At 48.3% G+C, this 26,293-nt stretch overlaps 1 protein-coding gene across 2 annotated transcripts; it reads left to right on the forward strand.

The window, feature by feature from the left end:
- The first annotated feature begins 4,547 nt into the window (after nt 1-4,547).
- On the forward strand, nt 4,548-20,750 carry RCN2 (reticulocalbin 2). 2 transcript variants are annotated; one of them, XM_084869278.1, is made up of 7 exons: nt 4,548-4,751; nt 5,032-5,137; nt 10,674-10,870; nt 14,621-14,734; nt 16,500-16,596; nt 18,500-18,642; nt 19,726-20,750. In XM_084869278.1, the coding sequence occupies exons 1-7, from the start codon at nt 4,623-4,625 to the stop codon at nt 19,876-19,878; spliced, it is 939 nt and encodes a 312-aa protein (XP_084725404.1). In that variant the 5' UTR covers nt 4,548-4,622; the 3' UTR covers nt 19,879-20,750. The 2 variants fall into 2 exon arrangements, with proteins under 2 accessions (XP_084725404.1, XP_084725405.1); XM_084869279.1 differs by having other exon boundaries at nt 18,503-18,642.
- The last annotated feature ends 5,543 nt before the right edge of the window (nt 20,751-26,293 follow it).

Here is a 26,293-nt window from a genome sequence, read left to right on the forward strand (position 1 = left end):
CGGGAGGAGCCGAGCGTCCAGCCGGGAAAGGGCGGGGCCGCGCGCGTCACGTGATCTGCCGGCCGCCGCGCGTGCGCAGTCCGCTCGCCTGGGAGGGCGGGGAAGGCGAGGGGGGGCGTGGGGGTTGGGGGGGGCGGTGATGGGGCGGGGAAGGCGGGGGTTGGGGGAAAGGGAAGAGGGGGCGAGGAAGGGGCGGGGGTTTCGGGGGGCGGGGAAGGCGGGGGGGCGGTTCGGGGGGCGGAGAAGGCGGGGGGGGGGCGGGGAAGGCGGGGGGGGGGTGGTTGGGAGCGGGGAAGGCGGGGGGTTGGGGAGACGGGAAGGCGGGAGGTTCTGGGGAGCGGAGAAGGCGGAGGGTTGGGAGGACGGGGAAAGGGGCGGGGGTTCGGGGGGCGGGGAAGGCAGGAGGGGGTTCGGGGGCGGGGAAGGCTGGGGGGCGTTCGGGGGCGGGGAAGGGGCGGGGAAGGCGAGGGTGTTGGGGGGAGGGGAAAGTGGGGGGGTTCGGGGGGCGGGGGTTCGGAGACAGTTGTGGGGGCGATGAAGGCAGGGGGGTGGGGGGGGCGGTAAAGGTTGGGGGTTGGGGGGCGGGGGGAAGGGGACGCAACCGCCAACCCTTTCCTTTCGGGGCTGCGCTGGCCGGGACCTCCTGCAGCAGGGGCCCCACAGAGGACACGGTGGGCCTGGGTGAGGGGCGGCCCTTCCTTGGAGTCAAGTGTAGTCTGAGTAGAACCCAGTTAAAGAGCTTCACTGCACTTAAAGTACCCTGTTTCCCCCAAAATAAGAGTGTCTTATATTAATTTTTGCTCCCAAAGATGCACTAGGTCTTATTTTTAGGGGGTGTTTTATTTTTCCATGAAGAATAGGTACACATTTATTGTTAAATGAAAATAAAGGAAATTTATTACCAATTATTATTGGTATGGTAGTACGGTAGTTGTCAACACAAACCAGACACACTGTGAATCCTACAGCATCAAGAATTTACTCTTTATTCAGTGACAATCGTGTCATCATCTTCTGGAACATCATCATAACAATCCAATTCCTGAGTTTCCTGGTGAATTTCTTGTGACTCCATTTCTTTCAGAATCAGTGGACCAAATCTCTCATGTTTAGCCTGGGGGGGGGGTGCCTTATTTTCGGGGGATGCCTTATATTTCACTCAGAAGGAAACCTGTAAGTAGGTCTTATTTTTGGAGGATGTCTTATTTTTGGGGAAACACGGTAGGACCCAGGCTCTTGCAGGCTGTCATTCTGTCCGCCCGCCAGGCCTCACACTCTGTACCCACCACAGGTGTATCCCGGCGTCTGATGGTGTCCACCCCCAGGCTGTCAGCGTGGCAGCCTGTCAAACCAGGTCCTGTCGCCACGTGCCCACAGGAGTCCCCTCGGCAGGGTGAGGTGACTGCGGGCGAGACAGCCCAGCGCCGCCGGTAAGCGCAGCCATCCGTGCTGAGACAGAGACCCACGCGGAGGTCCCTCATTAGTCCATTTCTACAAACGGGGGTCTTGATGGGTCAGAAGGGAATCACCCTCTGGTCCTTGGAGATGCAGGTGAGGCTTTAGCTCCGTTTGGATGGGGAAAATATTCATCCAATTTGGCCCATGCACCAAGACGGCACCGTTTCGATTCCGGTTGCACACCCAGGTTGCACTCTCCCCCCCCCCCCCCCCAGTCAGGGGCGCGGAAGGGCCAGCCAATCGAATTTCCTCTCTCTTTGATGTTTCTCTCTCTCTACCTCTCCCTTCTCCCTCTCTAAGATCATACATATATATTTATTTTATTTTATTGATTTTTTTATAGAGAGGAAGGGAGAGAGACAGAGAGCTAGAAACGTCAATGAGAGAGAAACATCGAACATCGACCAGCTGCCTCCTGCACACCCCCACCGGGGATGTGCCCGCAACCAAGGTACATGCCCCTGACCAGAATTGAACCCGGGACCCTTCAGTCCACAGACCAACGCTCTACCACTGAGCCAAACCGGTTTCGGCTACTATTTTTTATATTTTTTACAGAGATGAAGGGAGAGAGAGAAACATCGCACGCCCCCTACTGGGGATGTGCTCGCAACCAAGGTACATACCCTTGACCAGAATCAAACCTGGGACCTTTCAGTCCGCAGACCGATGCTCTACCACTGAGCCAAACCGGTGTCTGCTCAGACAGATTTTTATTATTTCATATTTTTACATTGTTTTAAGTAAATTAAGTCATTTATTCCAAGTCATATAGCAGGTGAGCTACCGAATCTGAAGATCCAAACTAGATGTGTCTGGATTCTTTCTTGGCACCAGACTCACTTCCCAGCAGGGTAGAAGGGCATATGACCAATGGTTGTAAACGCTGTATGATGCCACCTAAATAAAGTCTAAGAACAGGCAACACTTAACATTGCGCTGGTACAGGTTTTCCTTAGTTTTGCTCAGCTGCCGGCTAAAGCATCTTTTGCTTTTCAAGCTGCATGGATGTGAAGCTGACATTGATAGAACACTTCACCATATATGTCAGCTACCTGTCTACAGGCATTCTATTATTTAACTTAATCTTCACTGCCTGAAACCAATCATTGTCTCACTAATAGAAAGAGGCTGGTCAACCTTGAAGCTCTGAAAGGTCAGAGCTAACCGCTCCCTATCTAATTGAGACAATGGTAACTGAGCAACTTCTCCATCTTGTAATCATATAAATCCTTACTGATATGATAATCCGATTATTACCTGCCTGAGGGCTATGGGTGTTTCCCAAAGCTGCTTCAGGGTACTGGGTGTATCCCATAGCAGCCTCAATAAAAGGGAGAGCAAGTCTTCCCACTAGAGGTTGACTCCCGCCTGGCCCCCCATTTGTCCCAAATTACCGTATTTTTCGGACCATAAGACGCACTGGACCATAAGACGCACCAGTTTTTAGAGAAGGGAAATGAAGAAAAAAAGATTCTGAAACAAATAGTGTCCTAAAATATTTTATGTGCATTAAAACCCAACATCACAGTCATAAACACATGTAATCAACCCTGTAAAGTAAACAGCAGCATTTAGAACCATTTTAGAGCCGGGCAAGCACACAGAGGCCACACAGAGCCGGGCAAGTAAAAAAACTTTTTTTTTTACAGTATATGTGTAGGCTATATTTGGACCATAAGACGCAGGGACTTTCCCCCCCCCCCCCCCCCCCGCCACTTATTTTCCCCCCCACTTCTGGGGGGGAAAAAGTGCATCTTATGGTCCGAAAAATACGGTAACTCTTTTCTAGTCTCTCTATTTTAGTGTGCAGCCTCCTCTAGAAACCGGACCCTGAGTGGGCCCTGAATCATGCGGGTCGTGTTAAGGGTTCCTACACTTCACAGTCTTTAAGGCAGTCTTATTCCTACGCCCATTTTAATTTTTATTTTTTAAAAATATATTGTATTGCCGAAGCAGGTTTGGCTCAGTGGATAGAGCGTCGGCCTGCAGACTCAAGGGTCCCAGGTTCGATTCCGGTCAAGGGCATGTACCTTGGTTGCGGGCACATCCCCAGTAGGGGGTGTGCAAGAGGCAGCTGATGGATGTTTCTCTCTCATCGATGTTTCTAGATCTCTTTTTGTCTCTTTTCCTCTCTGTAAAAAATCAATAAAAATATTAAAAAAATAAAAATAATGTATTGATTTTTTACAGAGAGGGAGAGGGAGAGTCAGAAACAAATTGATCAGCTGTCTCCTGCACGCCCCCCAATGGGGATGTACCGGCAACCCAGGTACATGTCCTTAACAGGAATTGGACCCGGGACCCTTCAGTTCTGCAGGCTGACGATCTATCCAAGCCACACCTTTTAGGGTGCCACGCCCATTTTGTAAGTAAACAAACAGGTTTGCAAGAGCCAAGTCCCTTGGCCAAGATCAAAGAAGCGTAAGCCGCAACACTGAGCATCCGATGCCAGTATCTGGCTGGAGCACCTGCGTGTGTGCATGCCGCCCTGGTGACATAAACCAGCAGGGAGCCGAGGAGGCTTGGGACATGGACATGGCGGCTGGTTCTCCAGCTGCTGCACTTTGTTCACCAAAATGTCCTGCCTTCCTGTCGAAACCGGTTTGGCTCAGTGGATAGAGCATTGGCCTGTGGACTGAGGGGGGGGGGGGGTGTCCTAGGTTCGATTCCATGTCAAGGACATGTGCATTGGTTGAGGGTACAACCCCAGTGGGGGAATGTGCAAGAGGCAGCTGGTAGATGTTTCTCTCTCATCGATGTTTCTAGATATCTATCTGTAAAAAGTCAATAAAATATATATATATATTTAAAATGTCCTCCCTTCCTTGCTCAGGGGTAGCGGGCGGATGCCGGGCGCCGCAGGCAGTTTCTGGCAGGAACCCCAGGGTGCCAAGAGGGTTCGCCCCTCCTGCGGCCCCGCCCCCTCGCCAGGGTGAGGGCCCCGTGCAGACCAATCAGCGGCGTGGACTGGCGCCCCGCTCTTCCGCTCTGCGTGCCAATCAGCGGCGCGGACCGGCGTCCCGCCCCTCTGCGTTGCATGCCAATCAGCGGCTGGGACTGGCGCCCCGCCCCTTCGCGCTGCGTGCCCCCACGTACGCCGCTCCGCAGAGCGCCGCCCCCTCTCGCGGCCGCTTCACTCCGTGACCGCGGCGGCCGGCGGGATGCGGCTGGGCCCGAGGCCCGCGGCCCTGGGGCTGCTGCTGCTGTTGTGCGCGCCGGCGGCCGGCGCTGGGGACGCGCAGGGCGAGCACCGCAGCGACTACGACCGCGAGGCGCTGCTGGGCGGCCAGGTGAGTGGGCCGGGCCGGGCCTGGCCGGGGCTGGGAGGGTCGGTCCCGGCGGCCTGGCTGGACGCTGGGCGGGACGCCGGGCCCCGATCCCTTCTGCCCTCCCGCGCGGGGCAGGATCCCGAGGCGCGTGGGGACCGGGGCCTTGGAGAGCAGGTGTGAGTCACCCCAAACCCTCCCCTGCAAGGCTCTGCTAGCCCTCTTTTCCTCCCCCCCCCCCATTTTGCTCCACCGATAGTAATGTTTGACCCCCCTCCCCTGTCTATCGCTTTACCTTCCAAAGGAAGAAGTCGACGAGTATGTTAAACTCGCCCCCGAAGAGCAACAGAAAAGACTGAAGTCGATCGTAAAGAAGATTGACTTGGACTCAGATGGCTTTCTCACCGAAAGTAAGGACGTCCTACACACACAGCTAACTAATAACAATAGACATAAACATTTAGGACGGGTGGCTGTTGGGGGCACATTGCTAATGCTCCATCACATTAGAGGTACTTGGAGAGGGTATAAAGGTCCTAGTGAGGAGGACTTACACCTGAAGATCTTTATTTTTTTATATTAAATGTATTGGGGTGACATTGGTTAGTTAGTAAGATCATACAGGTCTCAGGTGTACAATTCCGTGATATTGCACTGGGTGCCCACCACCCAAAGTAAAAATCTTCAGCCACCGTATATTTGACCCCTTTTGCTAACCCAACCCCCTTCCCTCTGGTATACTTGGAAGTCTTTAGGTACAGGATCTTAACTAAAACCCATGCTCTCTCTCATCCTATATAATAAAGAGCTAATAGGCAGGTGCCAGCGGGGGCCCCACCCATCACCCTGCTGTTGCCCCACAGTTTGGCCCTAATCACCGGCCAGGCCTAGGGACTCTACCCAAGTGTGAATTTTGTGCACTGGGCCTCTAGTCCTATATAATAAAGAGCTAATATGCAAATAGTCATCACTCCCTCGTGCCATCCCGCCATAGCGGCTCAGACACTCAACACTGCGGAGAGAGGAATGAGGACCAGCCAGGCTGTGGCCCCGGAGAGGGACAAGCCACCTGCCCCGCAATCCCGGCCATGTCCTGGGTGCCTGAGGCTGTGGTCCAGGCGAAGCTGCCCGCCCACGGTCCCCTGCGGCTGTGGCCAGCCCAGGTGAAGCCGGCCTGGTTCCTGGGTGCCTGTGGCCAGACGGAGGGGATCCTGGGTCTTGGGTGCAGGGCGAGGCAGAGGAAGTTATGGGCAATCAGGCTAGCAGGGGAGCAGTTAGGGGAGATCAGGCCGGTAGGGGAGCAGTTAGAAGTGATCAGGCAGGCAGGCAGGCAGAGGTTGGTTAGGGGCAATCAGGCAGGCAGTGAGTGGTGAGGAGCCAGCAGTACCAGATTGCGAGAGGCAGTCATCCTCTGAGAGGTCCTGGATTGGAGAGGGTGCAAATTGACCACACCTTTGCGATGCTCACCAGCCAATCATGAGTGAGTATGCAGATCAACCCAACGAAGATGGAGGGTTAATTTGCATACACAGGCGCTGCGCAGCGGGGGCAGCATGCAGGCATTCCCAACTGCCCCAGCAACTCCAGGCCTCTGGGCAACATGGGAAGGAACAAAGGCGGAAAAGCGGCTTCGGGCCTGAACAAAGGGAGTGCCAGCAGCCAGGGGAAGGAAGGTCCATTCCTTTATTGTGCATTGGGCCTCTAGTAATATATAAACACCATTGAGCCTACACGTATTCGCAAATCACACCTTGAGCAAACACCTGTTCTTCATCTGACTTTTGTCAGTGTCAACAATGTGATTTATTTTAAGTATTTTTTAGAATTTTAAGAATTTGCTTCTTTTACAAGCAAATACAAAAAGGCTTGTTGCATATGAATTAGGTTTATGACAAATCATTACCGCTAAAGAGGCCCTGGAATCATCTTGTCCCTTCCTTTGTGGAGAAGAAGAAACTGTAGCTCATTGGGGGGAAATTAAATGCCTTTCTGAATGGAGTGGCAGAGCCAGGACTCAAATCCAAATCTGTTCCTAATTTAGTTTCTAATATCTTTCACTTAAAACATCTAAGTGGCCGAAACTGGTTTGTCTCAGTGGTAGAGCGTCAGTGTGCGGATTGAAAGGGTCCCAGGTTCGATTCCGGTCAAGGGCATGTACATTGGTTGTGGGCACATCCCAGTAGGGGGTGTGCAAGAGGCAGCTGATCGATGTTTCTCTCTCATCGACATTTCTAACTGTCCCGCTCCCTTCCTCTCTATAAAAAATCAATAAAATATATTAAAAACAAAAACAAAAAAAACATCTAAGTGCTCTTGGGTAGATTCTGTAGTTCGAAATGAAATGTACAAATTATTAGAAGAATCCTATCTAATAAAGTGGGAAATATGCTAATTGAACCTCATGCCATCACAAATATGGTGGCACCCACAGCCAATGAGGGAATATGCTAATTGATTCACGCCCTCAAAATGGTGGTGCCAACAGCCACAAGATGGCAGGGCCCAGTCCCCTCAGCCCTTTGCTATGCACCTGCCTTCAGAGTCCCCCAGTCCCCTTAGTCTTCCAGCCACCTAGGACCCGCCCGAGCCACAGGCAAGCCTCAGATGGTGGCTGCCCAGCCGCCCAGGGGTGCCCGAGGCTCAGGTAACCAGGGCCGGCCGAGGCTGGCGCTGCCGGCAGTGGCAGCAGCAGAGGTGTGATGGGGCATCGCCTTTCCCTGATCACTAGGTCACCTCCCACCCCTGAGGGCTCCCTGACTGTGAGAAGTGGAAGGCTGGGCTGAGGGACCCCCCTGGGGCTCTATTATTTTAATAATATTAAATAGAAGCTAGTTTGCTGTAACCTGTTTCAATGCGGCTCAGCATCTAAGGAACAAAATTGCTGAGAGAATATTACAAATGGATACATTTAAGATTTGTTGTCAATGAAGCATCCACATTGGTGCCTTCTGGAGTATTGAGGTTTTGGTACTTTATACTTAGAGAACAATGCCGAAACCGGTTTGGCTCAGTGGATAGAGCGTCGGCCTGCGGACTGAAAGGTCCCAGGTTCGATTCCGGTCAAGGGCATGGACCTTGGTTGTGGGCACATCCCCAGTAGGGGGTGTGCAAGAGGCAGCTGGTCGATGTTTCTTTCTCATCTACGTTTCTAGCTCTCTATCTCTCTCCCTTCCTCTCTGTAAAAAATCAATAAAATATATTTAAAAAAAAAAAATCAATAAAATATATTAAAAAAAAAAAAAGAACAAGAAAAGCTTACTCTTTAATATCTAATTAGAATGGGTTCATCTTTGGTTAGAAAGCACACAGAACAAGTTGATTTGGAAGACTTTATGGTACCTGTTTTTAAGGGCTTCCATATACTTAAATATTTAGTAGTAAATATTTCAAAAAGATGCAGAAACCAGTTTGGCTCAGTGGATAGAGCATCAGGCTGCGGACTGAAGGGTCCCAGGTTCGATTCCAGTCAAGGGCATGTTCCTTAGTTGCAAGCACATCCCCACTAAGGGACGTGCAAGAGGCAGCTGATGGGTGTTTCTCTCTCATTGATGTTTCTAACTCTAACTCTCCCTTCCTCTCTGTAAAAAATCAATAAAATATATTAAAAAAAAAAATTTCCCCCCAAAAAAGTTAAAGTTTAAAGGAACTTACTCCAAATATTCATTATACAGAGAAGAAAGCAGAAACTCGGAAGGGTAAACATGCCCTTATGGCAGAGCTGCCGTGAGCCAGCGTTTCTGGTCACTGCCATTCTGCGTTCTGCTGAGCCGTGGCAAGCTCCACAAAGACTGGAGGGGACCTTCATTCCTGAGACCCTTCAGGGGATTTTGCCAGTTGGGTCTTAGGTTCTTGGTTCTTGGACTTAGGTTCTTGAGACAGACAGCAACTGTCAGTGGCAGGAGTTTGTGCTTTGAAGCCAAAAGTATGTTGACCGTGCACTCGATTGACCAATCACTTACTAGGTGTGAGTCCTCAAATCGAAACCTCCATTTCCTACCGAAACCCGTGTGGCTCAGTGGATAGAGTGTCGGCTTGCAGACTGAAAGGTCCCAGGTTCGATTCCGGTCAAGGGCATGTACGTTGGTTGTGGGCACATCCCCAGTAGGGGGTGTGCAAGAGGCAGCTGGTCGATGTTCCTCTCTCATCTACGTTTCTAGCTCTCTCTCTCTCTCCCTTCCTGTGAAAAATCAATAAAATATTTTAAAAAAAAACAAAACCCTCCATTTCCTGAACTTTAAAATAGTGATGATAATTGCCTTGTTTTGAAGGTAGGAGACAATGTATATAAACAACCTGTTATATAGTAACTAGAGGCCGGATGCACGAAATTCGCGCAAGACTAGGCCTTCCCTTCTGCTGCCACTGCTGGCTGCTAGCACTAGCTTCCCTCTGGCACCCAGGACCCAGGCTCCCCTCCTCCGGCCGCCGGCAGGCACCCAGGACCCAGGCTGGCTTTGTCCGGAAGGGCGTCCGGAATGAGGTCCGGAAGGTGTCCCGTCTAATTAGCATATTACCCGTTTATTATTATAGAGAGATTGTTGAATACATTGGATGCTGTCATTATTATTCTGCCCTGATTTAGAGTTTCAGGGGAGACCGAAAACAGTGCCTTTTTATATTCACCTGACCTCCCCTAGGTCTATGGAAGAATACCACTCTTTAAACCAAATGGCATACTCCTGCCATCTTGGCAAATATCTGTTTTCTCCTCCGCTTTTTCTACAATGCGGTATGTTAAAAATTTCAATGAATAGATTTTTTAAAATATATTTTATTGATTTTTTTACAGAGAAGAAGGGAGAGGGATAGAGAGCTAGAAACGTCAATGAAAGAGAAACATTGACCAGCTGCCTCCTGCACACCCCCTACCACGGATGTGCCTGCAACCAAGGTCCATGCCCTTGCCCGGAATCGAACCTGGGACCTTCCAGTCTGCAGGCCAACGCTCTATCCACTGAGCCAAACCCGTTTCGGCTCTATGAATAGATTTTTAATAATTGATCTGCAAGTAGATATTTGAGATTTAGAAACTTTTCAGGTGCCTCGTTAGGACAGACAGATGTTGCAAGAAGCTCATAGGTTATAATTGCTAATCACCATGTCTGTGTTAAAGTCTCCTCCCGATGTTCTGTGTCACGGTTAAAGGGAGTATAAGTGTTTCTCAACTTGAGTCACTTGAAGACCATTTCACAATTTAGGCCATATCTACTTACCATGGATTATTTTCTTAGTGTAGTATTGATTCAACTCAATGTTAAATTTATTTTAAAGGAAAATTTCATGTTACTTTTGCAAATGGAAACCACTTTTTTCTAATACTTATTAAAATAAATGGATTCAAAGATTTGTGCTTCATGATGGATTTATGATAGCAAAAGTTACTTGCAGTTTCAGGGATAATCTTTTTTTTTTTTTTTTAATATATTTTATTGATTTTTTACAGAGAGGAAAGGAGAGGGATAGAGAGTTAGAAACATTGAAGAGAGAGAAACATCAATCAGCTGCCTCCTGCACACTCTCTACTGGGGATGTGCCCGCAACCAATGTACATGCCCTTGACCGGAATCGAACCCGGGAACTTTCAGTCCGCAGGCCGACGCTCTATCCACTGAACCACACTGGTTTTGTTCGATTGGTAAATCTTTTACTAAGTTCTTAAGGAGTCAGGGGCTTCCCATGTATTTGGAAAACCTCAGGGAATAAATCATGCCCAAACTGTGTCCTTGAGGAGCTTACTTCTCTTTAAATCACATTTTATAACGTCTGAGATCCAGACGCGATCCCCATCTCCCCCTCGTGTTTCTGTGAACACTGCTAAGTCTGCTCTCATTCCGTATTTGCAGACACTGAATTTTGTGTGTGTGTTTTCACCGAGAGATGGTCTAGAAACCCTCAAAGTATGAGAATTACGGTTAACACCTGTTGTGTTCTGGGACATTCTCCTAGGTGAGCTCAGTTCGTGGATTCAGATGTCCTTTAAACATTATGCGATGCAAGAGGCGAAACAGCAGTTTGTGGAATACGATAAGAACAGCGATGGGAGCGTGTCCTGGGACGAATACAACATCCAGATGTACGACCGCGTGATTGACTTTGACGAGAACACAGCTCTGGACGACGCGGAAGAGGAGTCCTTCAGGCAGGTGAGAGCATGGGCACAGACTGCCTTTGTTGTTGTTTTTTTTTGTTTTGTTTGTTTTTTAAAATATATTTTATTGATTTTTGTACAGAGTGGAAGGGAGAGAGATAGAGAGTTCGAAACATCAATGAGAGAGAGTCATTGATCAGCTGCCTCTTGCACACCCCCTACTGGGGATATGCCCGCAACCAAGGTACATGCCCTTGACCGGAATCGAACCCGGGGCCCTTTAGTCCCCAAGCCGACGCTCTATCCATTGAGCCAAACCGGTCCCGGCACAGACTGCCTTTGAATGAGAGAGTGGAAGGGGAGGAGAGACAGAGAGAGAGAGAGAGAGAGAGAGAGAGAGACATCGGTGTGAGAGAGAGACCGATCGGTTGCCTCCTGTGAGGGCTGCTCCTTTTTAAGACTGGATCATACTCTAGTGCAGGTGCATACTGTATTTTGTTTATCCATTCATCTACACACAGACACTTGGATTTGCGTCAACTTTTTTGGCTGTTGTTAATGAGTAGAGGCCCAGTGCGTGAAATGTCTACACAGGTGGGGTCCCTAGGCCTGGCCTGCAATCGGGGACTCTCGGGGCCATCTCGCCCGCTCCTGAACTGAGCCTGCCTGGCGGGGAGGGGCCATGGGAGGTTTGCTGGCCAAGGGGGGAGAGGACTGGGGGAGGTTGGCTATGGGAGCGGACTCACCAGGGGGAAGCTCCTGCATTAGCGTCTGCCCCCTGGTGGTCAGTGTGCATCATAGCAACTGGTCCACCAGTTGTAATGGTTGCTTAGGCTTTTAGATAGATAGATAGATAGATGGATGGATGGATAGATAGATAGATATGAACATGGGTGTGCAAATATCTGTTCGAGACCCTACTTTAAGTTTTTGGAAGGTATATACCCAGAAGTGTAGTTGGAATTGTTGCATCGTAGGGTGATGTTATTTTAATTTTTTGAAGAACTGCAATACTGTCTTCCATAGTGGCTCCACCCTTTTTTAATAACCCATTAAAAAAAATATATTTTAGCCGAAACCGGTTTGGCTCAATGGATAGAGCGTCGGCTTGGGGATTGAAGGGTCCCGGGTTCGATTCCGGTCAAGGGCATATACCTTGGTTGCGGGCACATCTCCAGTAGGGGGTGTGCAAGAGGCAGCTGATCGATGACTCTCTCTCGTCGATGTTTCTAACTCGCTATCTCTCCCCCTTCCTCTCTGTACAAAATCAATAAAATATATTAAAAAAAAAAAAAAAAAAATATATATATATATATATATATATATATATATATATATATATATATGTATATATATATATATTTTATTGAGTTTTTACAGAGAGGAAGAGAGAGGGATAGAAAGCTAGAAACGTCGATCAGCTGCCTTTTGCACATCCCCTACTGGGGATGTGCCCGCAACCAAGGTACAGGCTCTTGACTGGAATCGAACCTAGGACCTTTCAGTCTGCAGGCCAACGCTCTATCCACTGAGCCACACCGGTTTCGGCTAATAACTCATTTTTGAAGATTCTGTGTGACCGTAGTTCTGTTGCCTCTCATGGTTTAATTTGTTTAAATACATGCTGCTTCAGCAGAACTGAGGAGGACAATATTTAGGAAACATTTGTTTAGTAAATAGAACTTTTCAAGACAAATGACTGTTTTCTTCAGAAATTGCTATTTTAAGTACTTTTGTATTTCAAATTAATTTTACAGTCTTTTTCTTAAAACGATAGTTTTTCTTATGTGGAAAAATAGAAATCCAAGCACGTAGTTGCAAACCATTATGTCCCAAGATATTATTATTAGTCAAGGGTATTTGGCAAACATTTGAGCCACTTCAAATTCCTTAACTTACCCATTCTCGGTGCCTACCTTTTAGTTACTGTGGCCATAGGTCATCGTTGTACATGCTGTGTTTTTTGTTTGTTTGTTTTTTTAATATATTTTATTGATTTTTTACAGAGAGAAAGGGAGAGTGATAGAGAGTTAGAAACATTAATGAGAGAGAAACATCGATCAGCTGCCTCCTGCACTCCCCTTACTGGGGATGTGTCCGCAACCAAGGTACACGCCCTTGACCAGAATCAAACCCAGGACCCTTGAGTCTGCAGGCCAATGCTCTATCCACTGAGCCAAACCAGTCAGGGCTGTGCTGTTTGCTTTAGAATCCTGTGGGCCGCTGGAGCTCCAGAGGCCATCCGAGCTCAGAGCTGGTCGTTGCTCTCCTGGTGACTGAGCACATGATGGGCGTTTGCCCCAGAGTAGAGGTCTGCTTGGCTTTCCATCCGGCTGCCCCACTAACACTCAGGCAGCTTTGGGTCTGATACGAAACCACCTCACACTGTAGTGTCTTTATGTCTGATAATCCTACCTAATAAAGAGGGAATATGTTAGTAATTGACCCCCACGCTGTTGCAAAGATGACAGCACCCACAGCCAATAAGGAGGGAATATGCTAATTGACTGTCACACCCTTAAAGATGGTGGTGCCCACATCCAGAAAATGGCGGCGCCCAGTCCCCTCTGCCCCGCTGGGGTGGCAGGTACGTGGCAAGGCCAGGCCCGCCCCCGGGCAGACCTGGCCTCTCCGTACGCCTGCCTCCAGAGTTCCCCAGTCCCCTTCAGCCCCCCCAGGGCCGGCCTGAGGCACAGGCAAGCCTGCGATGGTGGCCGCCCATAGCTCAGGTAGCCAGGACCGGCCGAGGCTTGCGCTGCTGGCAGTGGCAGCAGCACAGGTGTGATCACCTTCCCCTGATAGCGGGGTCACCTCCCGCCCCTCAGTGCTCTCAGACTGTGAGAGGGGGCAGGCCGGGCTGAGGGGACCTGATCTCCGCCCCCCCTGCCATATACATGAATTTTCATGCACTGGGTCACTGGGCCTCTAGTGGGATGATAATAGTATGGAGAAATAGTAGCAATTCTGTGTTAATTTATTTTTATTAATTTATTTATTTTAAATATATTTTATTGATTTTTTACAGAGAGGAAGGGAGAGAGATAGAGAGTTAGAAACATCGGTGAGAGAGAGGCATCGATCAGCTGCCTTTTTCACGCCCCCCCACTGGGGATGTGCCCGCAACCAAGGTACATGCCCTTGACCAGAATCGAACCCGGGACCCTTCAGTCTGCAGGCCGACGCTCCATCAACTGAGCCAAACCGGCCTCGGCAGTTCTGCGTTAATTTAAAGGAATATTGTTGCCTTTCACACTTATATAAATCTAGTAGCCCAGTGCACGAGTCCGCGCTGAGGTGGAGGGAGAGAGAAACATTGATGTGAAAGCAAGATATCAACCGGCTGCCTCCTTCACACCTGCGCCCAGGCACTGAGCCCACCACCGGGCACACATGTGCCCTGGCCAGAATCAAACCGGCAGCCTCTGGCTCCCAGAATGACATGCCACCCACTGAGCCACACTGGCCAGGGCCTTCTTGTTGACTTTTGCGTTTTTTGCCTTTGCTTTTGGTGTCAGATGGTCCCCGCTTTATAGCTGAGGAGACCAGGGGAGGGAAGCCGTGTGCGGGACGGAGCAGCCGGTGAGTGGCTTTGCTGGAATCGCTCCGAGCCGCTCTGACTCCGGCGCCTGCACTGCTGCTTCTAATAAACGTCATTTCCCCAAACAACCTTCAGAGGGATGATGTGAAGATAAAATAACGTATGAAAATGCACTTCAGATTTCGCATGGTTTGTACTTTGGGAGGTTTATTCACAATTATATGTTGTGATGAGACCTTTAAACATGTTCAATATCTCATTTCCAAGCTTCATCTAAAGGACAAGAAGCGGTTTGAAAAGGCTAACCAGGACTCGGATCCCGGTTTGAATCTTGAAGAATTCATTGCTTTCGAGCATCCTGAAGAGGTTGATTATATGACGGTAAGGAAGGGCATTTTTCATTGAATTGTTGAGAGGCCAGGACTTGAGACCTGCTTTAGCTGGTGATTCAGAATTGCATACAACCAGAATTGTAAGAGACAGGACCGTCTCCCGGGAAGGTTTTGACTGGGAAGGAGGGTTCTGGGGTGGAGGCTGCTTATTGGGAGGGAGAAGGTAAAGGACTGAGTTTTTATCTTATTTATTTATAATTATTTTATTTATTATTATTATTTTCAATATACTTTTATTGATTTTTTACAGAGAGGAAGGGGGAGAGGTAGAGAGCTAGAAACACTGACCAGCTGCCTCTTGCACACCCCCTACCGGAGATGTGCCTGCAACCAAGGTACATGTCCCTGACTGGAATCGAACCCGGGACCTTTCAGTCCACAGGCTGACGCTCTATCCACTGAGCCAAACCGGTTTTGGCTATAATTTTATTTTTAAATATATATATTTTATTGATTTTTTACAGAGAGGAAGGGAGAGGAATAGAGAGTTAGAAACATCGATGAGAGAGAAACATCTACCAGCTGCCTCCTGCACAACCCCCACTGGGGATGTGCCCGCAACCAAGGTACATGCCCTTGACTGGAATGGAACGTGGGACCTTTCAGTCTGCAGGCTGATGCTCTATCCACTGAGCCGCACCGGTTTCGGCTCCCTCTGCGTTTCTATTGGCTGATTTAAGGGTGGGTTGGGTAACGGACACATTCTGTGGTTTTTCTCGGAAAGGGGTCATATCGGGCACATAGTTACACACGATGGAGGACACAGTACAAAACGAGAGTCCTGCTCTGCCCTTTCAACAGTGGTCTATGAAAGAAGGCCTGCGTGCTGGGACGGACGGGGCCATGAGACCGTATCTCCAGGCCTGGCCTGGTGTCAGCACTGATAACTCTATCTGGGCAGAGTCCACGGCCTCCCTGGAGGCATGCTCCAACATTCTCACTCTTGCCAAAACCGGTTTGGCTCAATGGCTAGAGTGTCGGCTTGGGGACTGAAAGGTCCCGGGTTCGATTCCGGTCAAGGGCATGTACCTTGGTTGCGGGCATATCCCCAGTGGGGGTGTGCAAGAGGCAGCTGGTCTATGACTCTCTCTCATTGATGTTTCTAACTATCTCTCTCCCTTCCTCTCTGAATAAAATATATATATTTTTTAAAAATTCTCACTCTTCAACAGATACATTTTAGATCTGGAGCTAGAACAACAGTCCTGTGCAAAGAGAAAGACTCGGGGTTCTCATGGTTTGGGTGAAAAGCGGAGTTAAAGAAGAGGGGTAGCCGAAACCGGTATGGCTCAGTGGATAGAGCGTCGGCCTGCGGACTGAAAGGTCCCGGGTTCGATTCCGGTCAAGGGCATGTACCTTGGTTGCGGGCACATCCCCAGTGGGGGGTGTGCAGGAGGCAGCTGATGGATGATTCTTTCTCATCAATGTTTCTGACTCTCTATCCCTCTCCCTTCCTCTCTGTGAAAAATCAATAAAATATATTAAAAAAAAAAAAGAGGGGTACTCGGAGATGTCGTTGCGGAGGAGGAAAATGAGGTCAGCACTGAGGTGGTTTCAGAGGAGCAGGGACCCTAACCACAGAGCCCGAAGATGTGGATTTATTTACCACGTGGTGTTGCTGTGTTCCTGCTTCCAATCCCAGTGTTTGGCAGCACAGACCATCCAAAGGACGGCTGCGAAAGCAGTTCTGCAGTAGGAGTGACCCGGATGGTGGTGGGATTGGAAACGTCGTTACTAACTTATTTCTGTGCTAGGAATTCGTCATCGAAGAGGCTTTAGAAGAACATGACAAAGACGGGGATGGATTTGTCAGTTTGGAAGAATTCCTAGGTGACTACAGGCGGGACCCAGGTAAGTGTGCGGGTGGAGGGGCAAACGCCACAGAAAGGAAGAAAATGGAGCCAAAAGGACACGCCCGATGGATGCTCGTTCTGCCCAGTGGGACGAGCAGAACTAGGGCACGTGGAGGTCACCCCAGAGTGCTGTCCTGCTCCCCTCAGAGCCCCGTCTGGGCCCTGGCATGTCTTCCTTTCCAGACTCATACAGTGTGATTGTCAAATCCAGTGGGGAGGAAGGAAAGGCTGATATATATATTTTTTAAAATATATTTTACTGATTTTTTTACAGAGAGGAAGGGAGAGAGATAGTTAGAAACATCGATGAGAGTCATCGATCAGCTGCCTCTTGCACGCCCCGTACTGGGGATGTGCCCGCAACCAAGGTACATGCCCTTGACCGGAATCGAACCTGGGACCCTTCAGTCCGCAGGCCTATGCTGTATCCACTGAGCCAAACCAGTTGATATTTTAAAACAAAATCCTGTATCTTTTGATGTAGATCTTAAAAGAGAAATAAGTATAAATACCGTGAACACGGATGTGGACTGTGGAAGGTGACTTATGGTTGTCTGAAATTTTAGGAGTTTGTATATGGCTTTTCTCAGAATTTCTTCCAGAATTGTTGCCTAAAAGCACCCCTTACTGGGAAGGTCCTTTGAAGTGACACATAGCATTGCACTGTAAGAACAGGCGAGAAGCTTTATGTAGCCATGTGACATACAGACAATTTTACCCAGATCAAATTTGGGAAAAGCAGATATAACAAATAGCAGTTGATAAAATTACTGGTTTGTGAGAATATGCAGCGATTTCAAAACTTGAGACCTGTGTGTCATTGTTGAAAATGACTATATAGCCAAAGCCGGTTTGGCTCAGTGGATAGAGCGTCTGCGGACTGAAAGGTCCCACGTTCGATCTGCGGACTGAAAGGTCCCAGGTTCTATTCCGGTCAAGGGTATGTACATTGGCTGTGGGCACATCCCCCGTGGGGGGTGTGCAGGAGGCAGCTGGTTGATGTTTCTCTCTCATCGACATTTCTGGCTCTCTATCTCTCTCCCTTCCTCTCTGTAAAGAATCAATAAAATATATTTAAAAAAAAAAAAAAGAAAAAAAAAGAAAATGACTATATAGTTTGTACAGTGGTGCCTCACACAACGAACTTAATTCGTTCCAGGAGCAAGCTTGTTATGCGAAAAGTTCGTTATGTGAAACGCGTTTTCCCATAACAATACATGTTAAAAAAAATAATTCGTTCTGTAGCATAAAATATGCTAAGATGACATAAAAAAAATATGCTAAGATGACATATTTTTATTTAGATACATCTAAAAACATAATTTAAAAAAAAAACACACATTTTTTTAATTTTAAGACAGACTAAGTAGAGTCTACCGAATCTTGCACATCTTCATCCATTTTCTGCTTTTTGGCCGATGGTTTCATGAAAAACCTGTCCAAAGTTCGCTGTGCGAGGCGTTCGTTATGCGAGGCACCACTGTACTTATTTTAGCACTTTTCAGTTAAATATTTTTGTTTCTTTGGGCATTTTTTATGTAGTAGGCTTTACATTCATTCCTTTTATTCTAGGGTTATATCAAACTTCTCATTATATATACATGTGATATTCTTTTTTTTAATTAATTAACTTAAAAAATATATATTTTATTGATTTTTTACAGAGAGGAAGGGAGAGAGATAGAGAGCTAGAAATGTCGATGAGAGAGAAACATCGACCAGCTGCCTCCTGCACACCCCCTACCGGGGATGTGCCCGCAACCAAGGTACATGCCCTTGATCGCAATCGAACCTGGGACCCTTCAGTCGGCAGGCTGATGCTCTATCCACTGAGCCAAACCGCTTTCAGCAATGTAATATTCTTATGTGTATATTTGTTGTTGATTTCTTTTCATCTAAAGCAGCCAATGAAGACCCAGAGTGGATCCTTGTTGAGAAAGATAGATTCCTGAATGATTACGACAAGGATTCGGACGGCAGGCTGGACCCTCAAGAGCTGCTGTCCTGGGTGGTGCCCAACAACCAGGGCATCGCCCAGGAAGAGGTGAGCGCTCCCGAGTGGCACCCTCCCCTGTGCTCCCCTGTGACTGTGTCACTGTGGATGGGAAAGGAAGCCCAAGTGTGTGAGCCAAAGAAAGAAGCACTTACATTTTTTAGGATCAATGCATTGCTCTTTTTTTTTTTTTTTTTTTTTTTTTTAATATATTTTATTGATTTTTCACAGAGAGGAAGGGAGAGAGATAGAGAGCTAGAAACGTCGATGAGATAGAAACATCGACCAGCTGCCTCTTGCACACCCCCTACTGGGGATGTGTCCGCAACCAAGGTACATGCCCTTGACCGGAATCAAACCTGGGACCTTTTAGTCCGCAGACTGATGCTCTTCCACTGAGCCAAACTGGTTTCGGCACATTGCTCTTTCTTGATTTAAATCTATGAGCTGTTTTAGATCATCAAGGGACAAGCAAGTTAAAATTGCATCATGTATTCATTTGATAGGACAGTTAGAAAAATAAAATTTGTATTTGCCTGTAGGGGCTCAAAATGGTTATGTTCATGTTGCTTAACTTTGAGATATCCTGAGTCAGATTTGAGTTGCAGGAGACAGAACCCAGCGGAAATTAGCAAAGGAGATAATGAGAGAAGCTGGAGACAGACCCCGTGACACTCTGTAATGTTTTCATTTACTTAGACAGTGAGTATTTGAATGGAGCAATAATCTTTTAAAAAAATATATATATATTTTATTGATTTTCACAGAGAGGAAGAGAGAGGGATAGAGAGTTAGAAACATCGATGAGAGAGAATCATCGATCAGCTGCCTCTTACACCCTCCCCACTGGGGACGTGCCTGCAACCAAGGTACATGCCCTTGACCGGAATCGAACCTGGGACCTTTCAGTCCGCAGGCTGACGCTCTATCCACTGAGCCAAACCGGTCTCGGCATGCAATAATCATTTTGATGAGTGATTCTTTTATTGCTCACAGGCTCCTTTAAAAATAACGGTGCAAACATTGAATGAATGAAAGTATGAATGGCTCTGACAAATCAAACACCCGTTGAAATGTGCACATTTTGCTGAAACTATGAATTGCACCTGACACATTGAATGACGTTTGTTCAAGGCTCTCCACCTCATCGACGAGATGGATTTGAACAATGACAGGAAGCTCTCCGAGGCGGAGATTCTGGAGAACCAGGACTTGTTCCTCACCAGCGAGGCCACAGACTACGGCCGCCAGCTTCACGACGAGTATTTCTACCACGACGAGCTCTGACCCGACCCCGCGGAGCGGAGCGGCTGGCTCCTTTCGTAGTTTCTTACCGGTGTTACATTTGCGATACAACATCGATGCGGTTATTTTCCGCTCTGGGGTCTTACAACCTCCAGCCGTATCTTAATGTAGATGATAATTCTGGCCTTTGAGGAGAAAAACGAAACTCTGGTGTGTATTTCAAAAATGTGTCGGAGAAAACAATGTTGTGCCATATGACAGCCAAGTCTTTCCTGTATACGCCTTCTCTTCAGTGCTGGGCTGTGGGATACTTTGAGTTCCAGTTCCATACTTGAAAAATGGAACATTTCAGAGAAGCCTGAGCGATATTAAAGGAGTATGTGGCTGAGCTATACATTTTTCTTCCTTTAAGTAGCATTCATTGGAGAACCGACGGGAGTACGTTGTTTTTAGATATAGCGTTTTGTTAAAAAAACACAAACAACAAAAACCTTTAAAGGAACCTGCAGAAGAACTTATACCTCACACCTAGGTTGAGAAGTTCTGCTTAATTTTAAAATGGCTTCTATCAAGGGTTTTATTGTATGAAATAGAACTTTATATTTTTGCATACTTCTAGATAGTAATTATATTTAACGCGTAACCATAGCTCTATGGTGTATGGACCTTGGTATTGTTTTGAACACTTCTCTTCTGACTGATTAAAAAATGAAAGGTCCTATCATTTAAATGTTTGTTTTCTTTAATCTTCCGGGTAAACCTTGAATTTCACATAGGTTTTCTTCTGTTGTACACTATCCCGCCTTATCCATTCCTGTATTTTGGTAGCGAGTGTTCTAGAACTCTGTTAAATTATTCTTGTTCCATACTTGTATTTTTTTTTTTTTAATAAAAGAATATCATAATTAAAAGTATACTAGACACATTTCAGTTGCTATTGTAGCAAATATGGTTGTGCTGTTTGGGGCTAGAAATAATGGTAAGAATTACACAGGTTGGCCGAAACCGGTGTGGCTCAGTGGATAGAGCATCGGTCTGTGGACTGAAAGGTCCCAGGTTCGATTCCAGTCAAGAGCTTGTACATTGGTTGCGGGCACATTCCTGGTAGGGGGTGTGCAAGAGGCAGCTGGTCGATGTTTCTCTCTCATCGACGTTTCTAAATCTCTATCTCTCTTCCTCCTCTCTGTTAAATATCAATAAAATATATTTAAAAAAAAAAGAGCCGGGACCGGTTTGGCTCAGTGGATAGAGCGTCGGCTTGGGGATTGAAGGGTCCCGGGTTCGATTCCGGTCAAGGGCATGTACCTTGGTTGTGGGCATATCCCCAGTAGGGGGTATGCAAGAGGCAGCTGATCGATGACTCTCTCTCATAGATGTTTCTAACTATCTCTCTCCCTTCCTCTCTGTATAAAATCAATAAAATATATTTAAAAAAAAAAAATATATATATATATATATATTTTTTTTAAATCAATCTTTATTGTTCATATTATTACAAAGGTTCCTCATTTCTTCCCCCCTCCACCAGGTTCCCACCCCACCCTCTGCCCCCTCCCCATCCCCCATTGTCCTCATCCATAGGTGCACAGTTTATGTTCAGTCTCTTCCTCCCTCCCTTTCCCCGATAGTAAATCCCTTTTCAGATAGTAAATCTGTTACTTAGCATTTTCTCATATCAATAATACCTCCACATGCCCAATGATACACTTCACACAAAAGACATTTCCAAATAGGTCAACCAGCCTCATCCAGGCCCCACCCAAGGCACTCACAGATCAACACCCCAGCGCTATACTAACTCAACACATCCAGATCTAAGCCTTCATCACTTGATTCAGCAGACCCTCAAGTTCCCGCAAAAGTTTCCAGCCATGTCTGAGAGGCAGCCGTGGGCAGGGACAGGTGAGGAGCGAGCTGTTTCGGGCCTGGCTGCTCCGGGCCTGGCCTCTGTTGCTCTGGTTCGTTCCACAACCAGCTGCTCCGGGTCTGGTCACTGCCGCTCCCGACCTAGTTGCTCTGGACTTGGCTGTTGCTGCTACAGGTCTGGCCGCACCCGACCCAGCTGCTCTGGGCCCGGTTGCTCCGGTCCCAGCCGCTCCGGGCCTGGCCGCTCCCAGCCTGTCAGCCGCTGCTCCGGGCCTGGCCGCTCCCAGCCTGGCAGCCACTGCTCCGGGCCTGGCCGCACCAGACCCGGCTGCTTCGGGCCTGGCCGCTCCCAGCCTGGCAGCCGCTGCTCCAAGCCTGGCCGCTCCCAGCCTGGCAGCCACTGCTCCGGGCCTGGCCGTACAAGACCCGGCTGCTCCGGGCCTGGCCGCTCCCAGCCTGGCAGCTGCTGCTCCGGGCCTGGCCGCTCCCAGCCTGGCAGCCACTGCTCCTGGCCTGGCCGCACCAGACCCAGCTGCTCCGGGCCTGGCCACTCCCAGCCTGGCAGCCGCTGCTCCGGGCCTGGCCACACCAGACCCTGCTGCTCCGGGTCTGGCTGCTCTCAGCCTGGCAGCCGCTGCTCCGGGCCTGGCGGCTCCTAGCCTGGCAGCCACTGCTCCGGGCCTGGCCGCACCAGACCCAGCTGCTCCGGGCCTGGCCGCTTCCAGCCTGGCAGCCGCTGCTCCGGGCCTGGCCGCACCCGACCCGGTGTTGTTCCAAAGAAGATAGGCTGCGACTGTGAGAGCCAGGCTCAGCACAGGTGAACTGCAGGGAGGGTCCTCCAGCTTGGGAGCGCCCTCTGCCAGAGCTGCTGGGATTGCGCAGGAGGAGGCGCAGATCAATCATGGAGCTATTTTGGGCTAAACAATTCCAAAGAGTTTTTATTATCTTTTTCTCTTTTCCGCTGACAAGAAGCCAGGCTTGGTGGGGAGGAGCCAACCTACAAGGATGCTCTGTCAGGCAATTCCTGCGCAAAGCGATCTTCTGCTGCCCTCTTATGGCCATGTAAGGAGCAACATGCGGTGTCCCTGTCCTTGGTGCTGAAATTTCAGATTCCCCCCCCCCCCCCCCCCCCCCCCCCCCCCGCCCAATCTCGCGGGAGCCGAAACAGGTTTGGCTCAGTGGATAGAAAGGTCCCGAGTTCAATTCCGGTCAAGGGCATGTGCATTGGTTGGGGGCACATCCCCATTAGGGGGTGTGCAGGAGGCAGCTGGTCGATGTATCGCTCTCATCGATGTTTCTGGCTCTCTATCTTCCTTCCTCTCTGTGAAAAACCAATAAAATATATTAAAAAAAAAAAGAAAAGAAAAAAGAAAAGCCATTATCTTTCTCACCACTTAAAAAAAAAATCTCGCTGGAAAAAAACAAACCAAAACAACCTAAACCAAAACCAAAAAACCTGGAAAATCATGGAGGCTGGTCCAGGGCGGCATCACTCCGTCGCTGAATAGTCAGAAGTCATGGGTGTGGATTTTCCGCCCTAGCCCTGCCAAGGGAGGCCATTCCAAGAAGCTCACCATAGGCTGATTCATTTGCCTTTCGGCATAACCATTATTGCTTGTCTCATTTTTGACTCTTATAAGTGTATTTCCAGTAGGACATGATCTCACTCATCCAGGGGAAATGGTGAACAACATAGACGGACGAACAAGAACAGACCCAGAGATAAGAAGCCATGGGTTAGACTGTCGGACCTCAGAGGGAGGGTGGGGATAAAAGGGAGAGATCAACCAAAGGACTTGTGTGCACACATAGGAGCCTAACCAGTGGTCAGGGACAATAGGAGGGTGGGGGCACGTGCAGTGTCTGATCCCGTGTGGTCGGGACGTGGGCCGGTCACCTGGAGGCACGCATTCCTGAGGCAGTTAGCTAGCCCAGGGGAGGGGAGGCTGTCCATGCTGAGGCCGTCCTGCCACGAGGCCGCCACTGCAGGGCAGTCTGTAGGGGGCACTGTCCTTCCTGAGGGTGCAGCTAGGCTCAGGCAGGGGCATCACGGGAACGTATTAGACCCGGGAGAAGAAGATTCTGCGGAACAACTTGGTGTGGAAACACGGTGTTTATTTTGGCAAAGAAGTTATTTTTTATTATTTCAGAGAGGAAGAGAGAGGGAGAGAGAGAAATGTCTGTGCTGAGAGAGAATCCACGATGAGAGAGAATTCACTGAAGACATGGTTAGGGCTCTGGGTTCTGCACCCCTTCCATCCCATCCCTGCTGGGGGAGGGGGGGGAGGGTGTCCAGGAGATTTCTGCAAGGAGGTTCCCTATAAGGTGACTCACACCGAGATGCTTGTTTTGTGTCTTTTTATTTTTATGTATTTTTATATATTTTATTGATTTTTTACAGAGAGGAAGAGAGAGGGATAGAGAGTTAGAAACATCAATGAGAGAGAAACATCCATTAGCTGCCTCTTGCACATTGTGTCTCTGTCCATGGTGCTGAGAGGACTCCCTTGGCCTTGCTTCCCCAGCAGGTGGCGCCAAGTCCTCGCTGAGGACCCGTGTGTGTATGTTTGTGATGGAGAGATTCCCCTGTCATCCATGATCAGGATACTGACTGGGCACTGATGCCAGAGCTGGCGCTTTGTAGCGGGTGTCTGAAAGGGGGGGGGGGATCTTGTCACCATCCCCAGCTCACCTGCTGCTAAGAAAAAAAGGTGTCTTTGTATTGGGTCGGCAACTAAGTAATTGCGGATTTTTTAAAGAAAATCAAAGACAATTTTTTCATGGAACTAAATAACTTTATTCTGTAATGTATTGCCCATTTTGATCAATGACCTTTTGCCATCTTTCAGGCAGCATCATAATCCCACGTTCAAAAAACTTCTGGTTTTTATTAGCAAAAAACTGAATCAGGTACGATTTGACATCATCATCATTATTGAAATTTTTACCATTCAAGGAGTTTTGTAAAGATCGAAACAAAAAGTAATCAGATGGTGCAAGGTCAGGACTATATGGTGGATGTGGCAAAACATCCCAACCAAGCTCCATTAATTTTTGCCGAGTGACCAAAGATGTGTGTGGCCTTGCATTGTCATGATGGAATACAACACCTTTTCGATTTGTCAATTCGGGCCGTTTTTCTTCAACTGCATTGTTTAATTTCGTTAGTTGTTCAATGTAGACATCAGAATTGATCGTTCGGTTGGGTGGTAAGAGTTCAAAGTAGACAATTCCTTTGTAATCCCACCAAACTGATAACAAAACCTTCTTTTGATGAATATCAGCTTTTGATGTTGTTTGAGTTGGTTCACCTGGCCTGCTCCATGATCTTTTCCGCTTGATATTGTTGTAAACAACCCATTTTTCATCGCCAGTTATCAGTCGTTTTAAAAATGGATCATTTTCATTACGTTTCTTTAGCAAATCGCAGCTGCTAATGCGTTGCGTTAACTGTGATTCTTTCAGTTCGTGAGGAACCCATGTATCAAGTTTGTGAACATAGCCAAGTTGTTTTAAGTGATTTTCAATGCATGTATGTGATACATGAAGCTTCTCTGCAATCTCACGTGTTGTACTGTGACAGTCTGAATTGATTATTGCTTTGATTAGGGCGTCATCAACTTCAACTGGACGACCAGAGCGTTTTTCATCTTTGAGTGAAAAATCACCAGAACGAAATTTGGCAAACCAATTTTGACACTGCCGTTCTTTTAAGGCTTCGTCACCATAAATAGCACATAACTTTTTATGAGCTTGCGATGCGTTTTCCCTTTGCGGAAATAAAAAAGCAAAATATGACGAAAATGTTCCTTTTGATTTTCCATTTTTCAACGAACGCCAAACGAAAACTACAAAACAGATCAAAAAACTTTTTTTACTGATTAACAGCTGAATAGCCAACTATCAAATAACAAAATGTGTTTTACATTTGTACTACGTCTGCAAACTAAAAATTCAACTGAAGCCATATATGTGTGAAACCCGCAATTACTTAGCTGCCGACCCAATATTTGGCATGTCCCCCTGAGGCACGTGGTCACCCTGTCTATTGTGTAGTTTAGCCTCCCCCCACCCCCACCCAAGTGTCTTAGAACCGAGCCCAGCAGCCCCAAGGGTGTCCCGAGCCACTTGTGTGGAGGGTTCCTTTTTCAGATTGGAACGGAGGTGTGAGGCGAAAGAGGCCTCGCCTGGGTGTCATTGACGAAGCGATGGCGTTCCCATGTGAAGAGCGTGGACCTCTTTCCCTGGGATGATGGAGGGCTTGGATCCTTGTTCCTTGGATTTTTTGGGACCCGAAATTTCAGCACCAAGGATAGGGACACAGCTGGGGTGGGTCGCCTGAGCACTCCTCTATCGACTCCCCAGCTCCTGGCTCAGGCTTTCCTCCAGCCACCCAGTCCTCCCGGGGAGCACCGTGGGCCCTGCCCTGGTGAGATGTGCTATTGTTTTTCTGTCGGTGTCAGCTGACTCATGAGGATCCCTGAGTCCTGGGGCTTCTGAGGCTCAGGCAGGTGCCCTGTGGGCGTTGTGAGGTGAGCTCCCTAGCCCATGTTGGGAGGGTAGATTCCTTGGCCCCACCCTTTGTGCCCCG

The sequence above is a fragment of the Pipistrellus hanaki genome, assembly GCF_964339955.1.
Source record: "Pipistrellus hanaki genome assembly, chromosome: 21".
Classification (NCBI taxonomy): Eukaryota; Metazoa; Chordata; class Mammalia; order Chiroptera; family Vespertilionidae; genus Pipistrellus; species Pipistrellus hanaki.